Source organism: Carya illinoinensis, chromosome 11 (genome assembly GCF_018687715.1).
Source record: "Carya illinoinensis cultivar Pawnee chromosome 11, C.illinoinensisPawnee_v1, whole genome shotgun sequence".
Lineage (NCBI taxonomy): Eukaryota > Viridiplantae > Streptophyta > Magnoliopsida > Fagales > Juglandaceae > Carya > Carya illinoinensis.
This window is the reverse complement of record NC_056762.1, coordinates 40,803,020-40,813,931: the sequence shown is the minus strand read 5'-3', so window position 1 is coordinate 40,813,931 and position 10,912 is coordinate 40,803,020. Positions and strand designations below refer to the sequence as shown.

Here is a 10,912-nt window from a genome sequence, read left to right as displayed (position 1 = left end):
AAAATGCTACTTCATTAGATTTTGTATTTTAAAAATATTATACATTTTGCTACAGTGATATCTGATCCTATTTATCAAATGTAAATATTTTTAATTACTTTCTCTTTCCTCCTCATGTGATTTCTCATTTTTTTTTTATGTGTAGATATTTTTAAAAATATTTGAAATGAATAAAAAAAGTAAAAAATATAATATTTAAATGATATGAAGAAAAAATAGATAAATTGATATATAGTATATTGTAAAAATTAATATATAAAATAGTTTTTTTTTTTAATAATATATTTTAAAGAATAGGATAGAAAACCATTGAAGTGCTCTAATTCTTCTGGGCGGAAACTTTCCCTCTCTCCGTCTGCCTCCAAAATGGTCACAAATCAACCCGGCTTCTCAGATTGAGAAACCCTAGAGAGTAGAGACCACCCATGGCATCCACCTCGGCCTCCCGGTTTGACGGCGCCACCGGAAAAATCAAAACTGCAGCTTCTACTCTGTACTCCGACAATCAGTCCCTCATCGCCGTAATCTTCTCTGATCTTTTCTTTATTTACCGGTTTGGAAGTACTTTTTCTTGCTCTTAAGAATCAAATTCGTTTCCAATTTTCGGTTTCGAAGAGAAAGTTATGTTCTTTGATAATGCTGTCCTAGCGGTGCCTGTACGTATCCCCCCAAAATCCAAAAGGGGCTGTTTGTTCGGCATCGTTGAAGCGTTTATACTGGAAGCGTTTTTATGAAATGAAGTTTAGACCCTAAGGTAGTCTATTATTTGATTGTGAAAGCAGTTTTTCATTTTCTTCTGAAAGTGAACTTGGTAAGCCCTTTTTTTACAAGCAAGAATAAGACTTTTTTGATAGGAACGGTGAGCCCTTGCTTTTAAAAGAAATATAAGTGCTTCCTGGGATTTGAAAAATGGTAATTCTTATTGATCGCTTCTCCTAATTTACTTTATGTTTGATTCCATTGTAAGCTCTATCTTGTTTTTTATTTTTATTTTTATTTTTTAATTTTATTTTTAATGTCGGGGAGCCACTCCAAGGAGGGTCTTTTGGACTCACTCCTGTAAAGTAAACCCCTGTCCTCTACATCGCACCTTCAGAAATTTCTCTATACGGAACTAGTTAAATCGTTAGCTTATCATCAGGGGGTGTGGCTGCAAACTATTGTTTACACCATGAGGTGTTGAACCTTAGATTTTGAAGGGAGTGATACTCCAACACCAAAGCCTTCACCACTTTGACCAACCTTTTGGGGTTCTTGCTTTTAGTATAGGTTGTGATTTTTACTCTTTTTGAAAGAAAGATAAGCGCTTTGAATTCCTAGCCAAGTGATTCCGAATTGCATTGTATTTCATAGTCTAGTACGGAAAGTACTCTAGCCACAAAGGGATTACATAAAAACAATTCCACAAATTGATGTGGCTTGACATGTTTCACCATATTGTAAAGTTACTTTTATTGTAAAGTAAATTCAAATAATCAGATTAGGTCACATCTGTTTGTGAAATTATTTTGTGTAATTCCTTTATAGATGTGTAGCATTACTCTTCCAGTATTACCACAACTCAATTTTGGTTTTTTTTCTCCTCAGGAAATTCGAAAGGCGTTGAATATGATGAAGGAAATTGCGGTTGATTTGGAGAGAGATAATCAGTCTCAGAAGGTATTCTGGAGAACGAGTCTTTTTTTTTTTTTTTTTTTTCTTTTGCAAGTATTTTTGTTTCTGCCGCCTCGTTGGCAAGAGAAAATGTAAAAGTGAAAGGAAATTAACTTTTTGGATTTGAATTTCGTTTTAGCATTTGTTATTCTAGAAGAAAATAGATGCACTCAACTGATGCTTGAAAATTTTTAGCACTAGTTCAATCCTATGATTGTTGGCTGAGAAAATGTTGGGAAAGGTAAGAAGTTGAAATTTGTCTGTCAATTTTTTTTGGGCATTTGGAACCTCAGGTTACAAAATTCTCCACTTGACTAAGCTTGGGATAACTAATGGACTTTCTCTGGGTGAGTTCATTCTTTAGCAGCATAAAGAGCATGACATGTGGTTTGAAAATCTTATGACATATATATATATATTTTTACAATGCTGAGAAACCCTATTAGATCTTATGGATCCTTGTTTTTACCAAGAATTCCTTGATTTGAATTGATGAGGTTCCAAGAATTTGTGTTTGAAAAAAAGAGTGATTAATTTGAATGGTTTGGATATATGAATGATCTTGGCCTCAGAAACTTATATTAAGTCCACTGGAACTGAAGCCACTGTTTCTTTATTTCTTGATGCCTTGGTTGATATGTTCTCTCTCATATGGTTTGATAATTGGACTTATTATATTGCTAGTCTATGGATCCTTGTATTCTAGATACTTAACAATGATGACTGGATGTTGTTGCAGGTGAAGGAGCTTGAAAATACTGTTGTTGAATTGTTGGCTGCTCATGAAGATTGTTCACATTTTTCATCAGCAATTAAATCTGTAGGAGATAGGTACCAGCCTACAGGAGAGGTGATTCAATTCTATATTTCATTCATCATTTTTCTCTTCCAGTGATTTTTTTTTTTTTTTTATAAGAATATTTGTTTTGCATTTTCGCTGGCTTATGTTTCAGTTGGCAACTTGGCATTTGAAATGCAGTTATCATGTTTTAAGAAGTTGCTTGAGGAGGAGATTGTGAAGCTCAAGGCTAGTTCGTCTTCAGCTCCACAAAAAGATCGTATAACACGCCAATTTAGAGAAGCTATCTGGGTATGCTTTCTATCAATTTCTTTCGAAGTTTTCTTGGATGGTGCTGTATTACAAGGATAGGCAAAATGTTCAAAATTTGGTACTAATTTTTTTAGTTTTTGTTAAAAAAAAAAAAAAAACTAACTAAAACTTTTTGCTTATAAAAAAACTAACTATTTTTCTTTGGAGTTTTCTTACTTATCAATTTTTTTTTTTTCCAGTTTTTGTTCTTAATTTTTACGTGTTAAAATTTTCTGTTTAGGTGTTTTATTCTAATCTCTTTACTGAAATATTATCTATTACCTTTTTAAAAGTAGTTCTTCTTCACTGTCATTCTTGTTCACGATCCATGCCTTATAGGCTTCCAAAGAGTTTTAAAAAATTCTACTTCTTAACGCAGTCCTGCTCGAGAATGGAAGTAAGGAAAAGTATCCTTTCTTGTTCATGCCCGAGTCCTAATAAAAATATGCAAACTTATTCTTGATTCCTATAGTTGGGTATTGTCTATTGTATACTTCTCGTGCACTCAACCCCTAGGGGTTGGCTCAATTGGTAAAGGCCTTGGTCTTCGGTGGTTTGCTCCCACTAGGTCTAAGTTTCAAATCATCTTAGGTGCAAACAATTTTTAGGGGCTATCAGATTGGAGGAACTTCCCCTTGAATCACCTGAGGTACACTTGGGAGAAACTCCCTGCTGAGGGCCTGGCTCCTGCGCCCCCCCCCCCAAAAAAAAAAAAACGGTATTAGTTGGAGCTTGGAGCTTTGTTCTCGGACACCCGGTGCCAATTAAAAAAATAAAAAAACTTATGGTGAACTTGGGTTGCACCCTTTTGCACTTTGAATGAAATTGACCTTACTTTAAAAAAGGAAAATTGCAAACTCACAGTAGTGATAGTGACAGTGAATAGCATCAGCTAACAACTAATACCCAATGGCCAATACTAGCAGGTTCTATAGGCAACATTTTATTGATATAATCATTCAAGCTTTTTTTCACTTATACAAAAATTATTCAAGATTTTAGTACTAATTAAGCAATGCTCTCACTATTTTCCTGCAGAATGTTCATCATGCTGGAGAGCCAATGCCAGGTGAAGAGCAGGAGGACATTGTAATGACTAGTACCCAGTGCAACCTTTTGAATATCACTTGCCCATTAAGTGGAAAGCCTGTTACTGAACTGTCAGAACCTGTTCGCAGGTACTTTATGAATCACTTTAAAGTTTTTCTGGCTTTTTGTTCCGAAAATAGTTCTCATCTCACCTGATGTCCTTCTTCCACTCATATCTTACCGCATGAGTGAATATTATAATGCACAAGAAGATAAATTAATAATTATTTCTAATACTTAGCTTTGGGTCCTTGTGAATTTCCTTTCTGGCAAGCTTCTGCTTGAAGAGAAATTGATGGTTTATAAAAACAGTGAGCGGACATAGCATGTTTAGTGTATTTTGGCCATCACTGACTTGTAAAATTTGTAGCATTGCCAAACACACGGGTCATACATTCCAAGTTTTGTGGAGTAAAAGATTCTCCAAGTCATAATTTTCACCTTGTTACTTTTGATTTTAATCACTGGAGCAAGCATGACTCATCAATTTGTCTTACATATTTTCCAACGTTTTCTTTGGCGGATGCAGCTTGGCTTGCAAGCACGTTTATGAAAAGAAGGCTGTCATGCTTTACATGCGGTCCAAGAATCCACGTTCTCAATGCCCTGTAGCAGGTAAATAGCTTTTTAGTGCCCATGAATTTATAATTTTCTGCTTGAACCTTACTACTTACCATTTTTTTCTCGCGTCAGGTTGCCCTAAGTTACTGCAGGCAGAAAAATTGGTGTGTGATCCATTGCTGCTTTTTGAAATTGATGAGATGCGCACAATGAGTAATCAAACTGCTAGAACTGACGTGATAGAAGATTGTACCGAGCTTGATGAAGAAGGAAATGACTGATGAAATTGGCTGCTGCCTGCTGGTGGATGTCTGATTGTAGTTTTGGGATTTAAAGATGTTTACAACTTTTGATCTAACTGAATATATATGTACAGTCCATTGGATATGTGCCATCTCTCTCTCTCTCTCTCTCTCTCTCTCTCTCTCTCTCTCTATATATATATATCTCTACATATATATATATATATATTGTTCTACTCCGTCTCTTCCCTTTTCAGATTTAGAGATCGAGCTTTATTTTTACTTGCAGTGTTGTTTAATTATCTTGCATGTAATTGAAAGCTGTTAGAATGTGACTAACTAGCTTTTGAGACAACTTTCAAGGATGACTTGTCGCTCATTTATGTTGGTTTCTTAGGCAGGAACATGTTCTAATTCTCTCAAAATTGAAGAACAGAACATTCCAAGTTGGGGATGTAAGTTTGACTTTAGTATAGATTATCGTCTCACCTTCACCGACTGGCTCCAATTTTGCGAAGCACCGTTGGGCTACCATTGTATCGTTAGAACTTAGAAGTGCACACGAGCTATGTTATATACAGCGAAGTATAATCGTTTTGAAAAAGGATAAAATTTATTATCAGAAAGATAATTTTTTTACGTGAATTTTTCTTGTAAATTTTCTATTATTTTTCTTTTAAAAATGATTTTACTACTCTTATAAATATTATCTCTTTGTTACGTTAGCCTGTTGAAAGATCGCACGAGTGTTGGTAGTGGTACCCGACTTTTACGATAGATAGCATTTTTGTGTGTTAAAAACCTTAAAACATCCATTAAAAAAAAACCTTAAAACATCAAAATACTCTCCTACAGTAGGAAAGCAGGAATGGCGTATACCTTTCCCAAAGCTTCTCTCTCCTGGGTTTCTACGTTTCGCACGAGCTATCTGTACCCTCTCCTTCCCATTGCTCTTTCTTCCCAAATTCGTTCGCTCCCTCCAATGCGTGCTTTCAATCTCTCTGCATCTCTCTCTACTACTCCCCAAGACAAATCGTCCCCTCCTACACTTCCATCTCAGAAAGGAAGCAGCAGTCGTTGGAAGCCCATGTGTTTGTACTACACGCAAGGCAAGTGCACTAAGGTGAGCTTAACCCACCAACCTCATCATCCTTCTTAAACCTCGATGCTTTCTGCAATTCATGTATCTGTACTAGTAGGTTTTAGTTTTGTGGCAATGTTTATTTGTTTGTCGTGATTGATTGGCCTCTATGCATTGTAATCCATTTGTTTGATGAAATCTTTCAACGAGTAAGAAACTCCTTTTTGTGAATAAATCACGTTCTCTTATCTATTTCTGTGTTCTTTGTTTGTTTTTGGATCGTCAAATGACACATAATCTACCATGTGACTTACAGTTACGTTACGCTATACAAACGTCGACTGTTAAAAGGGAAAATTGAACTTTTGAAGCATGTTTGATAAGACTAGATTAATAGTGATAGAGATTCTTTTATCAAACACTGAAATCATTATAATCGGATGGAACAAAATGAAAAGAGAAAAGGATGGATTTCTACTCATAAATTATTAACTGAAAATACTCAAACTTCTGTCACACTATACGTTTATGTATAATCCAATATCTCTTAATCTTAAACAAAAGACTGGCAACACAAGCTGCGTTGTGTCTCATCAAGTATCAAAACTAAAAGCCTCTAACATACCACTTTAACTCAAATTCAGATATACGCGTAGGATTAAAAAGAAAAGCTTTGTTACAAACTACAGCTTATTTTGACTGTTGAGATGAGCCCCTCAAATAGCTTTTATTTTTTTTTTCTTTGGCAGGCTAATGGCTTGTACAATTCCTTCTAAGCCTCTACAGCCATCGCATGAGCCCTTATAGTGATAATACATTATAACAGTCATGCAGCCTGATAGGCGGAAAGCAATTTGCCTCACTCACTTGGGCAAGTTCAAACACGACTTTTGGATATTAATAAGCTAAGAAGCTATGTACAAGAATTCAAGAACTACCCATCAATGAAAGAAGGAAACACATTTACAGCCCATTATTTTGTTTTTGCCACAACATGCTCTGGGCATTAATTCAAACAATGTCTCCTTGACTACTAAATATATTGCTGGAACCTGCATGCTTATCTTCAAAACCTGAATTCAGCTTCACTTTTTGGTTAGAAGACGATGCTGACAGAAAAAATAGGAATATATAAATTGTTAGTGACAATGTGGTGCTTTATAGGATAACCAAATAAAAAGAATATGGACAGGTTAGTTTTGCAGTCGTTTCAAACTCTATTCATGATCCCTGTCCACTGGTTTCCTGATTCATACTTAGCTGTTGGTGGCAGTTAACCATTAAAATTCATAAGTTATATAACCCAAACTGTTATATGTCACACGTGTATGTTAATTTCAAATGTCTTAAAAGAGTTTTGAATTGTAATTATGGTTACTGTATTGGGCAGATGGATGATGCTATCCACCTTGAGAAGTTCAATCATGATTGCTCTAGGGACCTTGAAGTGAATATTTCTAAGTTGAAATGTATACCCTCCCAGAACTTAGACTTTTTTCTGGTGCTTGATTTGGAGGGCAGAGTTGAGATTCTTGAGTTTCCAGTTCTGATGATAAATGCAAAAACCATGGAGGTCAGGGACTTTTTCCACAGGTTTGTTAGATATAGTTTCACTATGTTTGGTGTGATCGTTGCCCTTGGGACCATTATGAAATAAAAGAAAAGATGGACTTTTTTCTCAATTTTTTATTTTATTTTATTTTTTTCTGGGTACAAGAAAAAGATGATTGCATTTTTGCTGCAAGGAAAAGTGGCCCTGATGAAGCTTGTGCGATTATGAACTTAATTTGGAGTATTTAAATTTTAGAACATGCTTTTTAGAAAATCACCATTTTAGGGCAAAACAGATTCTGCACTTTTCTACATAGCAGACCTATTATGAACGAGGTCACTTTGTTCATTTAGCCTGGGTATATTTGACATATCACTATAGGAAACATTCCTGGCTTAATGTTTCTTCAAGAATCTTACCTATTTCAAATAATTAATTTGCTGTATTTTCTTGTGATGTCTTTGGCAACATATCTTACTTTTCCATTATCTTTTGCAGGTTTGTAAGGCCCTCAGAAATGAGTGAGCAAAGGATAAATGAATATATTGAAGGAAAGTATGGCAAGTTTGGAGTTGACCGGTATGCTATTACTACTACTTGAGTCCTACAAACTCTTTCTATCAATATTAATTGGTAGATTTGTTAACTTTGTGACTAAATCAACTGTTTTTTATTTAGTAATAATCTACTAACGGATGCCCATGCTCTATCTTCACATCCATTCCCCAACCTATACCTTTTATTTCCACTTCAGGTCTGTCTCAAATAATTGAGGTTCCCAATAAATTCTCCAAGAAATTCAAGTTCAATGTTTGAAAGTTTAATTAAGCATTTCACCTTGGTCATATGGTATATTATTCATTAATGACGAATTTAGTTTTATGCATGCTTATGCCTGTATCATAGATAATTTCCACACCATAGTATTCCATCAGTAAATATATAATATCTTCTTTTAAGCACATCACTGGTATTTCGAATTTTGTATATATGCTACAGCTGGCAGATTAACATAACTCACGTAAGTGTGCAGTGTCTGGCATGATACAGCTATACCATTTAAAGAAGTACTTCATCAATTTGAAGTTTGGTTGGCTCAGCATCGCTTGTGGGAAAAGCAGTTGGGTGGCAGTCTTAATCGGGCAGCATTTCTAACTTGGTGAGTCTGACTGCTCTTTTACGTTCTCATACCTTTCCTATGCACTTAGAAAACTTTTTTTTTTAATTTTTTAATTTTTAATTTTGCTCCTCTTCTGACATGGATTGTGAAATATGGTTATTATTCATCGATATTGAAATACATATGATACTGGATACTAGTTTTGAGGGGTGTATCCAGACCTTATAATGTCAACTTCAATGGTATTGTATTAACTGGTATTCAAGTAAAGGCCAAAGAATAAGCAAATTCTACAATTTGGTTTGCTAACATATATTGTTTTACTTTACCAGTGGAAATTGGGATTTGAAAACAAAGGTCCCCCAGCAATGCAAAGTCTCGAAGATGAAGGTTCCCCCATATTTTATGGAGTGGATCAATCTCAAAGATGTCTATTTAAATTTCTATAAAAGGAGGGTACGTTTGGACAATTTCAAACTTCTTTGTTTAACTGAAAGATTATATGTTCTTCTTTTAACAAGTGATGCGGCATTGGGGTGAAAAATAAAGAAACAGACTTGATGTAAGAACAAAAAATGAAAGAAGAGGCGAAGTCAACTGACCCACAAGAACTAAGTTTCTGATTTGACTGTCTGGAAATGCGCCTTATTTTCAATGTTTTTTTATTAAGTTTCTCTACCTTTCTTGATGAATGTTTATTTGATTATGGTTGAAGGCCACAGGAATGATGACCATGATGAAGGAACTTCGAATACCATTGGTGGGAAGTCATCATCTTGGAATTGATGACACAAAGAACATAGCGAGAGTGTTGCTACATATGCTTGCTGATGGTGCAGTCATGCAGATCACCGCTAAGAGGAGTTCCACTTCTCCTGAAAATGTTGAATTCCTATTCAAGAATCGGATAAGATAGCTGCTTCCAGCTAGATTTGTCATTTGTCACTTAACTGCATGTATTCATGCATGTATTCAGGAAAAAATTAAAAAAATGAACGAATTTATTCCATTCATTAATCTCTCTCTCTCTCTCTCTCTCTCTCTCTCACACACACACACACACACACACACACACACACACACACACACACACACACACAGAGCAAACAAACACGTACACAGACATTATACCATTACAGCATGCAGTAAGAACTGGAAGAAAGTTGGGAAGTTTGGCTGGAAAAAGAATATTACAGCCATGCTCTCTTCGGTAGGTGTAATTCCCGCGGCTGGGTTCTCTCCAAGTGGAACCGTTGAAGATGGATTGTGTGAACTCTGTTATTTGCAGGTTATACCTTTTCTCTTCATCCTCAGGGTAATATAGAAATCTATTATTTTTCACATTACAATTCACTTGTTCAATGAAATGAGCATTTTTTGCAATTGAATGAAAACAATAAAAGGCTATCTTTGGTAGATCAATTTAATTTTCAATGAAGTGTTCGCTTTCTTTGGTTAACCTGAAATTGTTTGGGCTTGGCGGAATGAGCTTGGTTAGCCCACTTCGTACAATCCAGAGAGTATTGTCCAATTATTTTATGCCACCTGTTGTAGCCCAATAATGCTTGACCAATCGAAAAGCAAATTTGACAAGGGAGCTGTTATTATTACGCACCTACCACTGCCAACCAAGTATCTTATTTACCTCTTCTTAATATTAAGCACCTACTATAAAAATTATTAAAGGCACAGTAAGAAAATCTTATTAGACCTTCTCTTGTTACTTCCTCCCATAAGTTTAAGCTCCACGGCTTGTGGGGATGTTTAAATCCTCGAAGTCTTCATAATTAGTGTAGAGATATTTATGAAGAAATTGTTAAAAAAAAAAAAAAATCCCTAATAGGGGGTTATAATAGCGTCTTATAAAGTGGTAAGGCTGATTGATAATATGTTTAGATGTATATGTGCTTTATGAATTGTCTCGAATCAAGTGAGCAAGTGAATTCCAATCTTGTCAACAAAAAATGTGGGAATTGTAGCCATTTACCATATTTTTCAGCTTTGTACACAAATATTAATTTTTTTTTTTAATCTTATGAAAACTCCCTAACCCCAAACAAATATATTTATATTTTATACGAGCTTATGAAAAAGTAGCGGGAGAAAATCACTGTTGAGGGAAGGAAAATGTTAGTATATTCCATGAGTTTGTTTCCTCATTTTCATCATTTATATATTTAATTTTATTTAATTATTTAATAGTTAAAAAAGTGACTTTTAATGTAATAACATATTTTTTTTTTATTTTTTAAAAATATTTAAATATGTTAAAAAAATATAAATAAATAAATAAATAAATAAAATTTGTACTAATAGGCACGTTTAACAGTTAAAGCTGGACGGTACACTAGCATCACTTCTGAAAAAATAGCCCCACAAAACTAAAAAAGAAAAAAAGAAAAAAGAAAAAAAGAAAAAAAAACAGAAAAGGGACCTTCCTATCAAATAGATTGAACTCGGGGCACTGAAGGAGCCGTTGCCCTTCCATTCTTCTCAAGCCCTATATAGAGATGCCCCCCCCCCC

The 10,912-nt window shown here is 34.9% G+C and overlaps 2 protein-coding genes across 3 annotated transcripts; both read left to right on the top strand.

The window, feature by feature from the left end:
• The first annotated feature begins 303 nt into the window (after positions 1-303).
• LOC122282105 (E3 SUMO-protein ligase MMS21) lies at positions 304-4,780 on the top strand. Its single transcript, XM_043094061.1, has 7 exons — positions 304-521; positions 1,588-1,659; positions 2,393-2,503; positions 2,633-2,743; positions 3,782-3,921; positions 4,362-4,447; positions 4,526-4,780. The coding sequence occupies exons 1-7, from the start codon at positions 426-428 to the stop codon at positions 4,672-4,674; spliced, it is 765 nt and encodes a 254-aa protein (XP_042949995.1). The 5' UTR covers positions 304-425; the 3' UTR covers positions 4,675-4,780.
• Positions 4,781-5,372: 592 nt separating this feature from the next.
• Positions 5,373-9,397, top strand: LOC122282104 (uncharacterized exonuclease domain-containing protein At3g15140). 2 transcript variants are annotated; one of them, XM_043094060.1, is made up of 6 exons: positions 5,373-5,758; positions 7,107-7,309; positions 7,767-7,847; positions 8,302-8,427; positions 8,721-8,844; positions 9,111-9,252. In XM_043094060.1, the coding sequence occupies exons 1-6, from the start codon at positions 5,504-5,506 to the stop codon at positions 9,114-9,116; spliced, it is 795 nt and encodes a 264-aa protein (XP_042949994.1). In that variant the 5' UTR covers positions 5,373-5,503; the 3' UTR covers positions 9,117-9,252. The 2 variants fall into 2 exon arrangements, with proteins under 2 accessions (XP_042949994.1, XP_042949993.1); XM_043094059.1 differs by having other exon boundaries at positions 5,374-5,758; positions 9,104-9,397.
• Positions 9,398-10,912: the final 1,515 nt, after the last annotated feature.

Excerpts from the sequence above, each read along its gene's own strand:
- LOC122282104 (XM_043094059.1), top strand. The coding sequence starts at position 5,504 with ATGGCGTATACCTTTCCCAAAGCTTCTCTCTCCTGGGTTTCTACGTTT. Across the intron at positions 7,848-8,301 it reads GGCAAGTTTGGAGTTGACCG|TGTCTGGCATGATACAGCTA; the intron begins GTATGCTATTAC and ends GTAAGTGTGCAG. Across the intron at positions 8,845-9,103 it reads TAAATTTCTATAAAAGGAGG|GCCACAGGAATGATGACCAT; the intron begins GTACGTTTGGAC and ends TTATGGTTGAAG.
- LOC122282105 (XM_043094061.1), top strand. The coding sequence starts at position 426 with ATGGCATCCACCTCGGCCTCCCGGTTTGACGGCGCCACCGGAAAAATC. Across the intron at positions 522-1,587 it reads ACAATCAGTCCCTCATCGCC|GAAATTCGAAAGGCGTTGAA; the intron begins GTAATCTTCTCT and ends TTTTCTCCTCAG. Across the intron at positions 1,660-2,392 it reads GAGATAATCAGTCTCAGAAG|GTGAAGGAGCTTGAAAATAC; the intron begins GTATTCTGGAGA and ends ATGTTGTTGCAG.